The following is a 19,850-nucleotide window of genomic DNA, read 5'->3' as shown; positions in this document are numbered from 1 at the left end:
TCAATGTTTGGCGACACCCCCTAGAAGCTGCGGCGCCCTGTTTGAGAAAAACTGATATAGATGATAATTCATTAGATCATTATTTCGTGGTACGATCGTAATAAAATTTGTTATCATTATATTGGGATCCGACTATATTCATCGCACATACTAGACGCATTTGAAATTTTTGTTCATATCTATCGAATTCGCCAATTACACTAGAACGCGGTCTCCCAAAGTGGGCAACGGAAAGGTCTAATGGGGCGGTAGAAGCTTTGGGATTAGAATAGGATCCTTTGGGGTTGACTTGAGTTCGGAGGAGATGAGAAGAAATATTTTTCATGGAAAGGGTGATGGAACAAAAAGTTTATGAAGATATGCATTAGGGCAGTAATTCTCAACCTGTGCTCCGCGGATCACTTGGGGCTCACAGAGGCTCAACGGCCTCTCGAGGAAAATAAAATGAATCAGTGAATTATACTGTCAAACTCGGTTATAACGACATCGAAGATTCAGCGAAATATTGTCTTTATAACCGATGTGTCTTTACAACCAAGGTTGACGGTTTCAAGACCTTCTAAATATGAGAAATATAATCAGATGTCATTAAGTAGTGTGTGTATATGAATTTTTTTATTTTATTTAGGGTGACCATATTTGATCAGGAAAATACGAGAAATTGAGATCATAAATACGAGACATCGCCAATTCTCGCTAAAATACTGCCAATTGTCAGATAAATCGCCAATTCCTTAAAAATAATCATTAGTGAGAAGAAAAGGTGGAACGCAGTCACGGCCGTCTTAAGACTATCACAGGCCCACGGGTAAACTGATCTTATTTACTGTATCATGCATATAAGACACTATTTATACAGAATGCTTAAACAAAAGCTTAAAATATGATTTTAAGAACAATTCTCTCGTAATTTCGCATTTCCAATATTTAAATGAATACTACATTCGAAAACATAGGATTTCATGTAAATAATATATTTCAGACCCTAGTGCCACAAATGTGCTTGTTGCTTTCTCTCACTGTAGAATTTTTCTTTTGACCTCGGAGAGTTCAAGCCCTGACTTAATAAAAGATTGTATATGTTTTTAGTTAGAAATACGGTCAATAGAAGATGGCTTCCAGGAGAAAGTGCCTCCTGGAGAAGTGAGATTTATTAAATAACATTTAAGAATAAAATTCTGGAAAAAATTTCACGCGAAGATTTTGGCTGAAAAAAAAAATTGAGCATAATAAATTACTTCTTCACAAAAAAAACATAAAAATGTAATTTGGTCTTCCAATTTTGATTATAAATAAAATTATTTGGTTTTGAATTTTTCAAAATTCACCATTAATATATAGCCCACACCCTACCCCGTTTGACAGATCCCTGAATCCACCCGTTAAGACTCCACTGTGGGAATCTAGATACCGCAGAAAGACTCGGTCATCAAATTCAAACGAGGAAAATTTGGATGAATTCAAACACAGTATCCTGGGTGTCCTGTAAATCATAATTTGGCCTTTATCTCATCAGCCGTTTGTCGTATAGAGGCATGGCTCTCCTTTGAAAATTGCTTAAAATGTGTTCAGATTTCGAGTATGAAAATACAGTATGTCATAAAATAAAAAAAAATTACAATTTTTATGTGGTTCTTCCTGTTGTCTAACTTTCAATTACTAAGCCGTTGCCCTGTCTCTCCTGAGGCTACCCGAAAAGAATTACATATTTGTATTCACGTAGATTCGGATTCAAAAATCGGAGAGAAGTTGGGAAAGAGCAGCGTGAATAAGGCAAAGGTGCGTTGTCCGTTAGTTCATGTTGTTCTTTCGGATCTTATCTCCGCTTTTTTAATTTAAATATCTCACTGGATATTGTCTTTAGAAAAGTAGAATATTCTTTGTTGGCCTAAGGAAAGATAGGGCAATAATTTTCTAATTGGAAGTTATAGGGCAGGGGAATTTGGGAGATTTTTTTATCTCTAAACTCGGGAAAATTGTTGGAAAAGAACAGCATAAACTAATTCAACGATTCTTCCTCTCGTTTATGCTGTTCTTTCCCAACTTTTCTCCAATCTTTGAATTTAAATATTTCAGTGATTATTGCTCTTGGAAACATGGAGCTTTTTTTGGCCTCAGGAGAGATAATAATAACGTGATCCTCACGCATTCCCAAGGGATCAGCATCATGCGTCCTAAATTTGTTAGTGTTAGCAAACATCCATGCCTGAACCGGGATTCGAACCCAGACCTGCACAGTGAGAAGCTAGTTGAGAAGAACGACACTCGACTGCCAGGCGGCAGATAGAAGAAAATATTTCTGATTTCAAATTAGAAGACATGGGGGGGGGGGGGCTATGTCTTTCAGCAACCTCGTTGGGAGCCGCTGTGGTGGTCGGCTGAAGTTGGTTTTCTGTTTTCTGTGGTTCCCAACTTCGAGGCGCAAATGCGAGCCGATCTCCCCGTTAAAAAGTCTCGCCACAGAGAGCAGCAGTCCTACAAACAGTACAAATATTCAGTCATTACACATCACTCACTTCACTTGTGAGATATAGATGGCAGCACTGAAAAATCATGCACAACACTAGATATGCACTCAGACTGTTAGGTACACGCACTTACACTTCCGGCACAACTCGCTAGGTAGTAAATTGCCAATGGCAATAGACCTGAGTCGTGCTCGGTTTGAGAAAAGAGAAACCTCGTTGGGAATTTTGCCTGTTGTGGCGTTGTATTCGTATTTGTATAAAAATTTAGATTTTTTTCCACTTTATGACACACTGTATTTTCATTCCCGAAACTGGTACAGTCATTCCTGAACACATTATGAGAATTTTTTAAAGCAGTACCATACCTGTACCACGAACGGTTGATGATATAAAGCGGACTCTCCCACAGGACACCTTGTATAGCTTTATCGAATCAAAATTTTATAGAATCATAGAAATATTAGAATCAAAGATAACACCAATTTGAATTTCTATTAAAACACCAATGGAAGATTCGAGAAATTTTTTTTGTACGCGCATGAAATATTATGTCGAGAATTCTCGATACCAAACCATAAATGAACACTAATTCCATGGATAAGAAGAACGGCAAATGTATCGCAAATATTTCATCTCTACTTAATAAATAGATTAAAAATTTTGCTCATTTACAAAGCCTGGCTCGATATATTTCCCCCACTGACGTTTATAAAATTAAACAGAGGGGGCTAATTCGCGAGGAAATTTGCATATGCATTTTCACTGAAGGAGCATTTCAGATTTGAATTGAAGTTCTCTGGGAAAAGGCATTAAAGCTTAATCCCCCACCTCCCAACCATCCGACTTCCATTGATGCGACATTACAAAGCTTCTTGATAGAGAGAGAGAGACACAGCCTAACCACACGTACGTACATCGGTGTAGACCACCCATGGCGTTGTCTGGAACTCCACACGGGTTCCCAGTTTTACAAAGCAACATCTACGCACACGGGTCCCTGTTTTATAATCCCCTTTTCTCTCATGAAACTGGAATATTCTCTTCTTCTGTAACTGCACACCGCCATTCTACCGTATTTATTATACGGTTCGAACCCCCTTTGTGGAAGTCTCTGGAACTCGAAATCTCTTTTACAGCCTACTCCCGAAACACCATTCGAAGATTATTATTTGCCACGTACTAAATTTTGGTCCTTGTTATTGGCACGCCCCCTTTTGTCTTTGTTCGTGAACTGGGGGAAGAGAGGAGACAAAGAGCGTGTTAACTCTGCCGTCGTATTGTACGTAATAACACACTTCTCTGAAGGTAGGTCAACGACGCAAAATCGCAGCTCACAACAAGAATCCGTACGCTACTGTGGGGAAATTAGTAAACCCTGCCGCAATATTCGTGTGATGGAATTTGTCACGGATTAATGTGCTCCTTTGTGGTTAATCAGTAGACAAGAGTACAGCTGGCGTCTTCTTCTAGTCCGTAGAGAATCCTCGACTTGTGAAGTTGAGCAACGCTGGCTCTCTTATTGAGATAGGACTAATAAAGGTTAAGCCCCCATCTGAGTCAGCCTATGCATATAAATCGGTTCGAATCAGACGAGGGAATTTATTAAATGACTGATAGAACCGGAGATTTTAAATGAAGCGAATTTAATATGTATGTGTAAACTGAGTTCAACGGAAAGGATAAAAAATATGGAGGTTTAAATACTTGTGAGTATAAATAGGAACTTGGAAATTAATTTGAAATTGAATATTGTTTGAAATTGATGCTGTGGCAAAGGATTAAGAAACGCTGCCTTGAGTGGACTAATCGCCAGTGTTGCATGATTCTGAAATATTTGAATATTCATAATTAGGTTAGTTATATCTTACGATTTGATCAGCATAAAATTGTGAAGGAACTTTCCGTAAGGAAGGTTTCCATTACTATTGATGACGGAGTTTTCTAAAAAAAAAACACGAGGGGGAAGAGGATTCCGAAATCTCCATCAGTTAAATTATCATCAAAACGCAATCTTTGAATGAATGAATGATGAGATTTTCGCTGCTGTTGCTCAACGGATAAGATCCCATCGTGCCAAGTGATGGACAAAAAAAAGAGAGCGAGGGAAAAAAATTGGCGGGCCGGATATATTCTGACGTTGGTTCATAATTGGGATTTTTGTGCTTAGAAATGAAGTGGCGAAATAAGTGGTTTTTTTTGGTTTTTTTTTTTTTTGAAGACTGCCAGAGTTTTTAATTGCAAATGAGGCACAATGGTTTAACCTTTACAACTGTGAAAAATAAGTATATAAATAGCCGTAATTTATCATTTGTTTTATCTCATCAAATTGGCGACAAACAAACTAAGCGGGCCGCAGTTTGCCCATCACTATGCTAAGAAATCGTCCCGAGTACTTGACATACTCGACTTGACGTTTTCCCAACACCAGTGGTCAGCATCATCCACATCGTCGTCATCATCATCATCGGTGAATATTAGATTAAATTACAGTGTTTATGAATATAAATAGGTTCGAATACTAGATATACTATAATACTCTATACCTCTCGAATATCTAGTATTCGAGAGGTTCTACATCATAGTTTCCCAAACTTTTTGTTCCCCCCATCGGCCCCTTCTTCAGAAATTTTTTTTTTCTTTCATCGCCTCCAACGCAAGAGTACCCATAAGATCCTACTTTATACTCGTGGGGCTTCTATCGCCTCCCCCCTTTCCAGATAATGCCATCGCCCACCAGGAGAATATTGTCCACTTTGGGACCGAACTGACCGAAACGACTTGACTTGACTAATTATTGTCCTCTATGTCTTTGCTGAGTGCTTTAGGACAAATGATTAAGAGTATATAATTCATATAAAAAAAAAGAGTTGAAGAACATGAAAGGACAAAAAGAACAGTTGAGGTGGGCCCACGGAGAACACGATACGCATTATTTCTAGGCCTTTCCTCTTCCATCTTAGTAAACTTTTCATCTTGAAGCCGAAGTCAGATAAAACTTATAAGCCCTGTTTACATGGGAAATAAAATATCCCGTGAAGTTACCTGTAGTAGGGATTTCCGCTACAACCCGTTTACATGGCGTTTAGTTTATGTCGGTATCCCCTCTCCCTTCCGGAAGTTTTCACTGGTCACTTGGGTTGAACGGAAGTGGTTGGCTCAAGATGGCTGACGAAGGAGCTAATAGTAGTTTTCGTGGCATAAAGGATATGGGAGAGGAGGAATTACATCCTGGATACTAGGAAAAGTCGAAGTCACCCACCATTATTCCGCAACAAAGATGGGGCTCATTTGACCGATCTCCATCCCTCTTTTTTCCCCGATTGGGGAAAAAAGTCGCTATGCAGGTAATAATCACCAAAGCAACCTCAAATCTTGCACATGTAAACGGGGCTATGGTATTCCACGTTACCCGATATATTGCCGATTAGCTTGCCTGAAAAATTGGTCGTTTACCATACGTTCAGAGGGCTTCTCCGCCAAGACCCTTTCTTGGCCAGTAACTAGCATAGTCATTTGATTGAGTCTTTTTTTCGGAACGGAGAGAGACTCACGCTCTTCGAAACGGGTTCATCTTCGACTTTACGGGTATTGCCTCTCCTCACTTTTGTTGTAAATTTTTTTTTGAAGATTTCTATTCCCTATATGTTTAAATTGACTTTGCCAGATAGAGCCTCGTTTTCTTTTAATTTTATTATTCGGTCGTTGGTGGAGACAAGCTCTGCAACTGCAGATTTATCTGATTGGTGCGACCTGTAGTTTCTCTTATGTTCTTCAAATTAGAGTTGCTATTGAGGACGAATCGGATCATGTCATGTCAAATCGATCGTACAAGATATTGAGCTTTTGCCACCGATCACTGGATTGATCCTTTGGTCCCAGTACTAACGGGGGGAGGGCATATTCTTTAGTAACCTCAGGGAGTTCAGCCTTGATTTAATGACAATACGCACACCAAATCCTTGGTGTCAAGCCATATCTCTCTGAGGCAAAGAAGAGAATATAAAGCGAGAAGAAACAATCTCCGCACGTTTGTGCGTACAAGATCTCAAAGGGGTATTGTATTTTGTGATGAAGACCAATCATAATGTTCTCGTGTATCCAATTTTGTTTCTGCATTTTTATATTTATAATTCCTTGTTTCAGATTACTTAGTAGAAGCGGAACCCGAGTTTGCTGAACCAGTATCAAACGTGACAGTGGCGATTGGAAGAGATGCGCAGCTCAGCTGCACGGTCGACAATCTCGGATCATACAGGGTAAATGTGACTTCTTTTCTATTCTGGTTGTCAATGAGAGTTGAACAAATGAAATGGTGACGAGAGTTGCTAACGCTGCAATATACAACCAGTTAGAATTAACTGATTTGGGTTTGAAGGTCCGGTCACCCTAACAGACCCATCAGCCTCGCGAGTAAAGTGTCGTTCTAGTGGTCCCTTATCTCGAACCCATTTACAAATTTCAAAATTTACTCTCGAAAAATCATTTCATCCAACTTCGTTGTCACGAAATTATTTGTGCATATGGGGGACTCCAGAGCTTACCCTGCTTGAAGGAAAGGGTGCGATTGTTTCGCCGAATAATTAGTGGTCCTCTCAAAGAAGACTTTAGGCTGTGAAAACACCAAACTCTTCACCGTATCCTTCACTTCAGCGTCTGAGGCTACTCTGGCTCCATCCTTTCAGATCCTTTGGCTGGAGGGAGCAAAAGAGAGTGGCTAGTTCAGACCACATGAGGAATTTTCTCAGTTTCACTGTGAAATTCATCGAGGATGTTGATTGTTCGCTTTTTTTATTTTAATTTTTTTGAGAAAATAATACACCTCTCCCTCACTCCCTCTTCCTAATGACGTTCTATGCTTGGTCTTCCCGTCTAGTTTTGAATTTCTTCTGGTGATACCAGGCCATCGCGTAACGCCATGCTGGTGTTGCGTAACATATTTACTATTTATTGACACAGCTCTCATCACCTTTTTATTTCACCGCTCTACGTATTTATCGAAGCAGCATAATTAAAAAGACAAATCATGAAACATTTTTCAGTTTCTTAACTGAAAATTATGTAAAAAGTCACTTCACTCATTAAATATCTTTAAAAAAATATTGGAAATTATTATCAGGCAATTTATCTAGCGAGACATTGAATCAATGATTTTTTTTTTTAATATTTAACATTAGTGAAAATCCATATCGAATGATATTCCTGCATCATCTGTGGCGCCATTTCGACACCAATCAATAATTTTCTGGAAATTTGTTTTGTCTCGGCCGCAATTAGCTAATGTCAAATACAAAACACGTGGTGAATATCAATCAAACGTTGTCAAATAATCTCAGGAATAATCAAAACAACACGAAACGGTTTTAGTCGCTTTTCAGTACCTTTATTATTAGGGTCTTTCTCAGCCTGAAACTTCAAATCACTAATTTCCAAAACGTTTTCGAACTTTCCACGCGTCTTTTTATTTTCTATTTCTTTGTCTAAAAATCATGGCCCGGTCTCAAGGGGGGAAAAAGCTTTGGTGAGTATCGATTTTCACTCAAGTCTTAAATTGAGAACTCATTTTCATCGGCGCGCAAAGTTCCAGACCTGCTTCCGTCATTTAAGGTCAAGACAGTATGTTGTTGGGCCCTTTTTTTTTTTTTCTTCTCTTTTCTGCGTCTAGACTGGAGTTTTGCGATGAAAATGATGACGTGACCTCATTCATTCTGACTTATTTCACGTGTAATTTGAGCCTCCGGAATCGAAACAAATTAGATCTTCCACATGAAAATATCTTGCCCCATGTGAAAGAGTTCGATAAATAATTGGAATCGTTTTAACTTGATCGTTAAAATCATTATCAACTTCTTTTTTTTTTCTGACGCACTGATTCATTGATTTACCATGATCTGTTTCTGGTAATGATTCGTTGTTCTCTCGAAGGCCGCTTGGATAAAGGTGGAAACGAAGGCTATCCTGACCATACACCACCACATAATAACTAGGAACTATCGGATCAGCCTGAGTCACAGTGATAATAGGAACTTTGTGCTGCAGATACGGAACGTTCAAGCAGCGGACAAAGGTGGTTACATGTGCCAAGTGAACACCGTACCTATGAAATCGCAAGTTGGCTTCTTGGACGTGTTGGGTGAGTTGAACGGTAATTGTCGCATTTGAAATTACATCGATAATTTTGACGTTATTCATTACATCTCTTTCTCAAAACAATTGACGACAAAAATTAAATAAAAATAGGGTTTGTTGAACAGTATGAACATTTTTTTTTCTCATTAAAAGATTAATAACTGTTCAAGTACGATTTGCTTATAATATATGTTACGGTAAATGTGATAAATATCGGTTATTATGCATACTTACCAAACTCGTATGCCGGATGAGTGATCTATCTCTACGCTATGAAAACGAATAGACTATTTCCTCGTATACGCTCGAGGTCAAGGTCACACCGAGGGGGAGCGAGGACTTGGGGGTCTGGTCTCCCTCCTGAAATGTGAGAAAATGAGCGAAAAAAGGGAAAAAGATGGCCAAATCTTTGGTTCTATCACTTTGGCCGTCGTCCCCGAAATGAAAGTGGTCCGCCCCGAACATGGGCAGAGATATGGGGAGCCGACTGATCTAATGTATATATTAATTGACATCATTATCGTGCCCCCCCCCCAGACTTCCATGTCTATTTCCGCCTATGGCCCCCAACGAAATTTCTGGCTACGCCCCTGCTCGAGGTACGATTCCGCGTTAAATCAGACATGAATTCTTCCCTGCACATCAACATATATCTCTTCACACAGACAGTTTTCCTTATGTATAATATTAACAAGGGAGAACTCGTATAATATTAACTCTACTGAGAATCAACTGATGAAAATGTATATCTACTAGTTAGTAGTGATATCTATAAAACATAGGATAAAGAAGGATTTTTTTGTTATATGGGTACGGATTGTTTGTTCAAGGGGCTTATACCACATCTGTAGATACTCTCATAAGGGGGGGAAGTAAGAACATTAAGGCACAGTTGCCTGAAAAATTTGAAAGCACCACTGCCTTTCAACTAATTTCCATCCATAAACGAAACATTCCGCTAATTATCGTTGTCCCTCATCGCCAAGCGCAGCAGAATGTTGATTGTTCCTCACCATTGAAATCGAAATACATTAGAATCTATTATCCGTGTGCGGATAAACCGAGAACTGTGCTATGAAAATTTCACTTTCCTGTATTAAGCTCTTCTCTATCAGTGCTGTTGTTGTTGATTTTCTTTCATTGGTTAATGTAAGATTCTGTGATGAAAATAAACATTTCGTAGAAATAGATTTTTTTTTTTCATTCTTTCGCAAAAACCTTTTCTGCACATGTTACCACATGCATAGCGCCGATTTTCTGCGAATTTCATGGAATAATAAATCTGGTAATACGTTGATCTAATATATCGCGATGGGACCGATTTGTCATATTTACCAATACGAAAAGGCAATTATGCAAAATAATGGCAAACGTGATGATTTGATGATTTACCTATGAATTCAGTATGATTTATCATGTATACCAACGACTCTTGGGTATTATGCATAATCGCCGGTAAAAATGGTAATATTTTTAGTATTTACAAAATTTGCCAACGACACTTGGATATTTTTCAAGCATCTCCAAAATAATTCCTATAATAATCCTATTTCCGACGAATTCTGAAATCGTACCCCGATATAACAAACTCCCATTTAACAAATTTTAAGATATCACCATACTAGACCTGATATAACGCATGCTAGATTCATTATGGACTTTTCCCATATTTATCGAATTTACTGAGAACGCTTGGGTATTATGTATAATTAGCAGTAAAATTGGTAAGTTTATCAAACTTACTGAGAAAATTAACGATTATACATTATATGGGATTTTATCACTCACCGGTTAAACTTATAAATTTAGTGTTCATCAAACCTAAATGGTCGGCGATTATGCATAATAAACGAATTCATCACATTTACCGTAACATATATATCGTATATATTAAGTACTGTAAATCATTTTTCGTAAAACATCTTTGTTACATGGATAGCATCGTGCATAAAATTACGTAGTTTTTGTAATTTTTCCCTTCGAAAAATCGCTCTTTAGCATATAAGTGCCCAACCCATGGCCCGCGGGCCACGTGTGGCACTCGGAGACGTCTGAGCCATTGGATGTGCCCCGTGATCTTATTCCCAGTTTTGTGAGACTGAATTGAGTGGGCATATTTACAGATCGGTTAAGTGACCAGCGGCGAATTTCCTGATAACTTACGGTTCGTGACATATTTACAAATCACCTGGGGGACCCGCGACACATTTCTAGATCACTCAAGTCACCCACGGTGCATACCCAGATCACTTGAGTGACCAGCAACTCAATTCCACAGCACTTAAGTGGCTCGTGGTAAATTTATGGATAATCTAAGTGACCCGTGGAACATTTAAAAATCACTTAAGTGACCTGCAATGCGATTCCACGCCGCTTAACTGACCCACGGTTCCAGATCACTCGAGTGGTCCGCGGCACATTTCCAGACCACTCAAGTGGCTCGCGACATGTTTTCAAACCGATGAAGTGGCACGCACTCTCCTAAAGGTTGAGCACCTTTTCTCTAACGAATACGCAAAGCTCTATCGATGAATATGAGACATTTTGTACCAACAGAAGAATATTTGTTTATGTCCATATTGGCATTAACGGTATATCTCCTAGAAACATTACCATCGAAACCGATGATTGATTGATCGAAACAACTGCTTTAAGAATCGTTTTTCCAATCGATGTATTTCTTGGAAAACCTAGTCAATTACGTAATTTGAGAATGAAATCTGAATAAAAGATGAAACATCGATTTATTAGGCATAACTAGTCTTTCGATAGTCCTGCAATCGAAGAGATTCACAATAACACAAGATTGATTGTGATCAAGAAGTTATTATCATGGTCATAGACAGGCATATTCTGTCACGTACTCCCAGAAATTCTACTTTTTTTCCGGAAGGTGTATGTTTCCGCTGCTGCTGTGTATTTTAACATGAGAAAAGGTAAAACAAATTGGCATGATAACTAGGGTCGCAACTAGGGAGGGAGCAGGATGGTCTGCTACCCCACGCGCTGTACCAGAAGGGGGTGCAAATTTCACACTTTCCCCTCTCTTTCACCATAACACAGGGATGTCAAAATGTATGCTTGCCCCTGCTGGCCCATGCTTCTAGTTGCGGCTCTGATAATAACAGTTGAAAGTCTGGGTTTATTGGCCAACTTCACTGATTCTATGACTGATTATCCCCCCCCCCATTGTCCTTTACTTAACTTTTTTCAAACGGAGCACAACTCCGGATTATCGCCATGGGCAATTTACTACCTAGTGAGTTGTGCCGGAAGAGTAAGCGCTCGCGTGTGTGTATACCTAACAGTCTGAGTGCGTATCTAGTGTTGGGTGTGAGATTTTTCAGCACTGCCATCTAAATTTCAGCTGTGACGTGAGTGAAGTGCAATGATTGAATATTTGTATCGTTTGTAGGCTTGTTGCTTTGTTTTGCGAGACTTGCTAACGGGGAATCGGCTAGCATTTGCGTCTTGAAGTTGGAAACAACAGAAAAACAACTTCAGCCGACCAACACTGTGGCGCCAGTGGGGTGCCACAGTGGTGTCACTCGCGATGAGCTTCAATAACCACCTCTGACCACTCTCCGCTATGAAGGTTTCCGTCAAGGTTCGCGAGTTCGAATCCAGGCATAGACCGTCAGAAAGAAGTTCTTTAACTACCGAGTATGGGGTGACCACCGATAGATGGCGCCTTCGTTTCCCCCACTCAGTTCCACTGATTAAAAATTGCCGTGTGGCGATATGTAACCGGAGTTGGTGTGCGGTTTGGATGCAATTTTATTGTCCGAAACATCATTTTTACTATTTATTATTATAATATCACCAATATTCGAACTTGTCCGTCTTCTAAGAGCCAATTTCAAAACATTTGAATGAACATAGCCCAAGCCTTGTGTGCAAACAAGTGTACGAGTAGCTCTTCTCCGCACCCCCTCCCCCTAACCAAATCTATGTTCCTCTGTAGGTATGGTCTCCAAATTCATACAGAATACTCTGGTCCAGGATGAACTAAGCCTTGGAAAAGCGGAAGAATGACTTGGAGAAAGCGAAGAGACCTTTTTTAAGAATAAAACCACGCATTCTATTTGATTTTTGGACCACCGCTGAGCAACGTTCAGAGAACCTCAGCCACTGGTAAATGAGAATTCCCAAATCGGTGATCTTATTTGCATCTGGAATAATACCACCATTCAACGCGTAAAGAAAACTTTGGTTGTATGAACCAAAATGAGCAACCTTGCACTTAACACCGCTGAAGGCATGCTCCAAACGTTATCCCATGCTGCAAAGAATTTCAAGTTAATCTGAAGCCTTTGCCTATCGCTTGGATTCCCGACTATCCCCATTAGCCCCACGTCCTCTGCGAATTTGCTAAAAACTCCATCGATACCTTTTTTAAGTCTGTCGATAAAAATATAAAAGGGTATGGTCCCAAGGACACTTCCTTGTGGGACTCCAAATTCTACACCAGCCCGATCAGAAAATTCCCCGTTCATCATAACCCGTTGTGATCTATCTCTAAACCACGATTCTATACAGAGTTCACCATGTTCAACAATTTACCCGATTGAATGATTGATCGAATTCAGTTCGTAACCATATGCTGCGATAGATATTCCTTTTTTTCAACTTCTCTGTTTCATCTGATCTATAATTTTTCACCCATTCCTTCAATCTAGTCATTACCAATTTTTTCTAGGACTTGGAGGAGTGACAATTCTTTATTTGGTATAATCAAACCAACCAACAATAAAGGCAAATAACAAGGATAGCGCCACAAATTGCTAACACGTCCCATTATGACTACCGCAAGATAAATGTATCTTTATGACCGGAGCTTTCATTCGGGTTGGTTACTGAATACCGGTTGTTCAAGTCAGACGCTGTTGTTAGAAAGAATCTAAGTAGGTTCGTGTATGTAAGTCTGAAACAACATTCTGATTGGTTGCTCGCGAATAGAGCGTTAATGAACTTTTTCGTACGCAGGGGTGGCTCGTGAGGCGAGACACCCGTATGACCGAACGCGCCGCTCTAGACGGGGTACCAAATCCAAGTTAAAAGGGAAATAAAAGTTATGTCGAATAAAATAAACGTTGTCAGGGGTCACCAAAAATAGGTCCCACACAAATAGAGATTTTTTTCACCCCCCCCCCATTTCGAAAGGACATGGTCATTTTACGCACCCCTACATTTAATTCGTTCAAATTTATAGCCTCTCAGGAAATCTGCACGGACACGTATAAATTGGACTGAAATTTAAAATAATTGATAATCATGAAAGGAAAAAATAAAGAAAAAATTAATTATGGTGTATCAGCCAACAGGGCCGGTTCTGGACATTTTTCAAGTATTAGCGGATAATATTTTGTTGATGAAATATCGTCCTTCTCCTTCAGCTGGCGCCTTAAAAACTCTGGCCCCCTTTCCGTTGGTACCTCGATAACGACTGCATGAGAATGCAGTTATCAAAATTTTTTTTTATTTTCAAATAATATTCTTTCGAAGCAGACCAGATCCTGCACATTGACAAAGAATGTTATTTACTTATCGATTGGATTGATATGGTATGGTAAGGTCAAATTAGAATTTATTTTAACTCTATTTTAGCTGATTTTTCTTTTCCCCTTTTTAAATATTTGATTAGACCCTAGCACTAGCTTGGATTCTTTTTTTTTTTTTCACGTGTTGTAGAACCCCCTGATATATTGGACCAGGGAAGCAGCAGTGACGTTGTCGTCAGAGAAGGTGCCAATGTTACACTGACTTGCAAAGCCGTTGGGTATCCGATACCAAACATCACGTGGCGACGAGAAGACAATGAACCTATTCCACTAGGAGCTTGGCAAGGGAAGAAGTTTCTAGGTACACGCATTAAAAAAATAACCGATATATTATGTATATATGAAGTTGATAAGGTGTAAAATGATTTGTAAAAAAGTTTACAAATTTTGTGTCTCATTGCACTTTTGTTTTGATTGAACAGATCCTAATTCCATCACTTACGAAGGCGAGATATTGACGATAGCTAGAGTCAGTCGACTGCACACCGGAGCTTATTTATGTATAGCGGCAAATGGAGTTCCGCCATCGGTCAGCCGAAGGATCATCCTCCACGTGCATTGTGAGTTTGTGTATGAGGATTTCTGAATGTCTGTTTCTAAAACTTTGAATCTTTCAATAGATACAAGGTGTTCCATAATTCCTGACCCCTTTTGAAAAAAAAATCAAAAAAGGTGTATTAAAGTTAGAGACAAGTGGCTGGATCATTTGAAATAGAAGTTTTTTAAGTTAATGTTTTTGGTGGTTAACAAAATTTCCTGCATGCGCACCTTTAGTAACGCCTATATAGCATACTAGCGTTTAGGATTTTAATTGTTGGTTATTTTTTTCTTGAATTTTAACTCCAACAACATGCAACCATTTTTAAAACTCACCAAAATTTACGAATATTTTGTGACATAAAAATAATTTAAATAGTTTTATTAAAAAAATCCTCGTTCTGGCGGCTGAAATAGTCGTTGTGAATTCGAACATTGACTAGACGTTTCCCCAACAGCAATGGTTGCTATCATCAAGAGATTTTTCTTAAGTTTATACGGTTATGTAACCAATATGAGGATGCGTGGGTACGTGATAGATAAATTTCTCTTTAGGTGGACAACCCATACACGGCACATTCCGATGTATCCCAATTCGTTGAAACTTGCTCAGTGGTTGTTGATTCTTCCGTCTGTGTTATATCCGCGAATGTTGCCCACTGAGAATTGGGTTAAACGCAGTTGCAGATTAAAGTCGGTCGAGGCCCTGGTGCTCAAAAGAAAATATTGGGCCCTTAAATTAGAAAATAATGTGAAGTTTGGGTTTTTCGGACCTTTTATTAGTCAGGCGTGTGTCCGGTGCTCCCGCCGTTAAATCCGCCTCTGGTTAAAAGTCTGCGTAAGTATAGCCACCGGAAACCCCAGCCGACTCACCTGCTATTTGTGTGCAAAGTGTCACGTCAATATTATCGCTGCAGTCAATAGCTGTTCCATATGCCGTATTTTTTTTTCACGATTAGATGTCACTTTGAATAGAAAACTGGTTTTTCACCTTAAAATGGAGTATGATGAGTCCACTAGGTATTTCACAGTCACCTTAGCCATAGGTTACTTGACCACGTCATAACAGACCGGAACAATCTGATGGTCAAATTTATTCAAGGGTAGAGGGTTATCGTGAGTTTGAGCATCGACTCGACGTCTCTTCAACGCCAGCGGTGACGATATTCAATCAAAAATTACTGAAACAAATAGAACAGAATCAAAAAAAAAAACTAATATTTCCTACCTTACCGACTGAATCGTGGAAGAACGATGCGATTAATAACCTCAGCTTAACTGGATTTTCTGGAATTAGCGGTTCAACAACTATTACCATTTGACAAATTTTTATTTTAAGAAAAGAAAAATATTTCAACCTGTAAAATTGGCTGTATGCAGGTAGTTGCCTCAAAGTGGCGACAAATTCAGAGGGGGTGATATTAGGCATCCAGGAGAACAAAAATGACTATGGGGCATGGCATCGCAAGCCACGTTTAGTTGGTAAAAATCGCAAAAATACTTATGAAGGGTATGACGTGGAGTGGTACGAAAAGGCCAATAATAAGTAAAGAAAAACATTTATTTGACAGCATGAGTACAACACGGCTTACAAAATAGAGTACAATAGTAATAAGCACAATAAAGCAAAATAAATAAGTACAAAAACCATTTATTTGGCAGAAAAATTACAATACAGCCTTGCAGTACAGTTCAGTGTCAGAAAATAGACGAAGAGAAATCATGACAGTTGTTTGAAGTCGTGATCAGAGGTCGTTGCACAGCCGACTGCGACAAAGTAAGGAATGTCGGACGCGCTCAAAGATATCGCTTATACTTGCGATGTCTGCCTCTTCATAAGTATTTTTGAGATTTTCACCAACTAAACGTGGTTTGCGATACCATGTTTTATCACCCCTCTGACTTTGTCGCCACTTCGAGGCAATACCCTGTACACTATATTATAAAGATTGGAATGCACAGAAAACTGTCTACAAATTTTACTGGAACATTTCTCACGTTATGAAGCTGAAAATAAGTGTATTATTTTGGTTATATTCTATTGCATATGTTTTCAATATAAATAAATTCAATTGCAAAATTTTTCTTATGGTTTAGTTCCTCCTGTATTGTGGATACCGAATCAGTTGGTAGGAGCGAGTTTAGGAAAAGATGTTACCCTGAACTGCCACACGGAAGCCTATCCAAGTTCCATCAATTACTGGGGACGTCGCCGTGGCGAAATGATAATAACCAACGAGAAGTTCGAGGTAACAACGAGTGAGAAGACCTACAAGACTCATTTGCGTCTAACCATCAAAAACTTACAAGAACACGACTTGGGCATGTACATGTGCTATTCGAAAAATTCTCTCGGTTCCACTGAAGGAACGGTCAGACTCTATGGTAAGCAATGCTGTACATAACTGTTTCTGCATCCTTCTTCGATCTCACACAAAAATGCACTGAAAATAAATAATACGATTTATTTCTTAACCCATTTAGCGGCTCATCAGAAATCACTAAACACCCTTTTAAAATGTCGTATTCTTTTTGAATGAAGTAGGCTTTCTTTCGATTTTCAGCAGGTGTAAGGGGTATAAAATAATTATTTTTACAGGTTCCCGAGATTATTGTAAACTTTCCAAGATTATCTAAAAATTATGGACTGTCTTGAAATACCAAAATTACTTGTCACTTTAGCTTCAATCCACCCTTTATTCAAAGCCTTAATTACACTTCCCCGAAAAAAAATCCACCGAATATTTTTTTTAAATATTTCAGAGTTTTTATTATGTATTCTTCATAACTCTACTATAAATTTATATCAAATAAGAACTAATTGCTTCCATATTTAATTAAACTATAGTTGTTAAAACACTTTCGATTCGTCCAAAAACAAGAATTAGACACTAAATGCTCACTAACCTAAAATAATTTCCACTACAGGTGTCGATAAATATCTTCCTCCTGCTTTACATATGTCAAGGTCAGGGTAGTGCATGCAAATGAGTTGGCCCTACAAACATTACTGCATTTGTCAAAAGATTTTTGAGCGCTACTCTATGTCAATGATGAAATAAGCTTTTCAAGGAGGCGAGATATCTCGTCGATGCCGTTTAAAGGGTAACCACAGAAAAAGTTATTTCGTGTGATAGTGATGAAATATAATCAAAATTCTTGCACAAAAACATACATTTCATTTTTTTTCTGTTTACTATAATTTGAGGGCCAATGACGTTTCTGACCTAGCTGTGATCAGTTTTTGTTTTCAACACTGCGTATAGTGAATTTCATTGTGAATAGGAATCGAGCACCGTGAATAAAAAAAGTCATTATAATCGCTATTCCTATTTTTCCCGCATAATATACTCGCAATTTCTTTATCCAGTATTACTTAGATGAGGATCTCTTGCAGGAAATGTTCTCATTCCTCTTGCGATACCAATGATAAGGACATGTTTTCATCTGTTAGATGCCAATTTACACCGAAATTGAAGTAGGATGTGTTATAGACACGGCCACAAGTTTTACGTGAATAGGTTCTTTGTATCTTGAATCGCGTGGTAGGTACTGAAGTAATGAAATTGGTATCATCGGATTTTCTCTTTAGAATAGCTAACAGACGGTACCAATGCCGTTTATTTTCGTTGCGAATTTCTAGAGATGTAATTTAGAATAAATTCGTTACGAATGGGGACCCCGTGAGCATAGTGCCCAAACCAGAAGACGTATTAGAACCATATTGGTATCACAATATTTGTGTTATATTCGCTTGTTACTAAAAATATCAAAAGACTTAAACAAAACTTCAAGAAAGGATTCGAGTCGATTAGAATTTAAAGTTTTACATTTACTTCATGAATATGACATTGCGCTGTGAGAAAAAAAAGGAATTACATGACTCTTCGGTTACATAATCACAAAATATATATGTATATATAATATAAATAACAAAAGATTACAACGATACCCATTTTTTCGGCGTGCCTTTCAATACTTCAGTACAATTCACAAGCACGGAAATCGAAGTCGTGCTCAAGTATTAATTTACTACATCTTAACACCTCGACATACTCATCAAGAATCGCTCCGAGAGAAGCGAAACTTACAAGATAGTACTCCTGGAACGGGACTTTGAGCCAATCAGCGTATTGGATGAGATCTACGTCTACGGATAGTTTCCAGGAACCTAGACCACCCGATCCCTTCAAAGTGAAAATGAACCTCGTCCATCTAAGGAATGTCCGAGGGGGCCATGTGGTCAAACTTCCGTTCTGACGATCCGTGAGAAAATTTCCCTTCACCAGCCGAGAAGAAAAAGAAAAGCACCTACACTTTATGTACAATATATAGCCATCTAAAACAATAATATAATTTACATAAAGTATGTGTTACGATTTCGATCATAACATTTGCCTTAAACATGTTCATCAGACGAAATAATTGGCTTTTATTTCCATTGCGAACCTCTCGAGATATAGTATGAAACGATTCGGTTACGAAATCTTGCCATAAGCCTGGTGTCCTAACCGGAAGAGGTATTGGAAAAATATTCTAGAAAAAAATTAATATAGTTAGAATATATCTTGATGTAATTGAAAGAGAAGGTCATTTCAAGAAAATTCCAACCATTTTCTTTGCTGTTATGAACACGATAAACCGCGTTAAGTTAGGATCCCCTGCTGTCACCTATTGAATAAAAAAGAAAAACTATATCTATTATAATTCTTAAAATAAAATTGTTGTTGGTTTTAACCAATGTCCAGCATGTATAATGAACAACATGTGGTATGAAACCATGAGTTTTTTTTGTAACTTTATGCTGTATGTCGGTATAAAGTAAAATAAATGATCACTATATTTTTAAGTTTTTCGGAAAATAAATTCGTGCAGCAAACATAAATGCATAGTAGACGATAGTTTGGGCACAAAAAATTTCAACCGGTATGCAGCACAAAAATAAAAATAAAAAAATTATAATTTCATACCACATGTTAAACATGTTATTCATTTTCATGTTGCTCATTGGTTCAAAACCCACAACCATTATGATATAAAAATGTCATTTATTGTTTTTCAACTTGCTTTTGTATCATCGTTGAAGAATGCGCATCAATAAGACCCGTAAAAACGGGGCGTCTATGGTCTGCTTGTTAAAATCCAAAATAATATTGAT

General features: G+C 38.4%; 1 protein-coding gene across 2 annotated transcripts in view; it reads left to right on the top strand.

Moving 5' to 3' along the window:
• Nucleotides 1–19,850, top strand: part of LOC149071773 (lachesin-like) — a 167,168-nt gene that overhangs the window by 133,878 nt on the left and 13,440 nt on the right. Inside the window, exons 2-6 of one of the 2 annotated variants that reach the window (XM_089247835.1) lie at nucleotides 6,612–6,724; nucleotides 8,391–8,598; nucleotides 14,286–14,456; nucleotides 14,578–14,715; nucleotides 16,790–17,077. In XM_089247835.1, the coding sequence (XP_089103961.1) occupies nucleotides 6,612–6,724; nucleotides 8,391–8,598; nucleotides 14,286–14,456; nucleotides 14,578–14,715; nucleotides 16,790–17,077 (918 nt within the window). Of the gene's footprint in view, nucleotides 1–6,611; nucleotides 6,725–8,390; nucleotides 8,611–14,285; nucleotides 14,457–14,577; nucleotides 14,716–16,789; nucleotides 17,078–19,850 lie in introns of both variants that reach the window. The other variant, XM_089247834.1, reaches the window with a different exon arrangement.

Source organism: Pholcus phalangioides, unplaced genomic scaffold (genome assembly GCF_987345545.1).
Source record: "Pholcus phalangioides strain wild (caught in Gottingen) unplaced genomic scaffold, Ppha-v1.0 ptg000018l_1, whole genome shotgun sequence".
Classification (NCBI taxonomy): domain Eukaryota; kingdom Metazoa; phylum Arthropoda; class Arachnida; order Araneae; family Pholcidae; genus Pholcus; species Pholcus phalangioides.
Note: the sequence above shows the minus strand (reverse complement) of the source record. Positions and strands in the feature narration are given on the sequence as shown.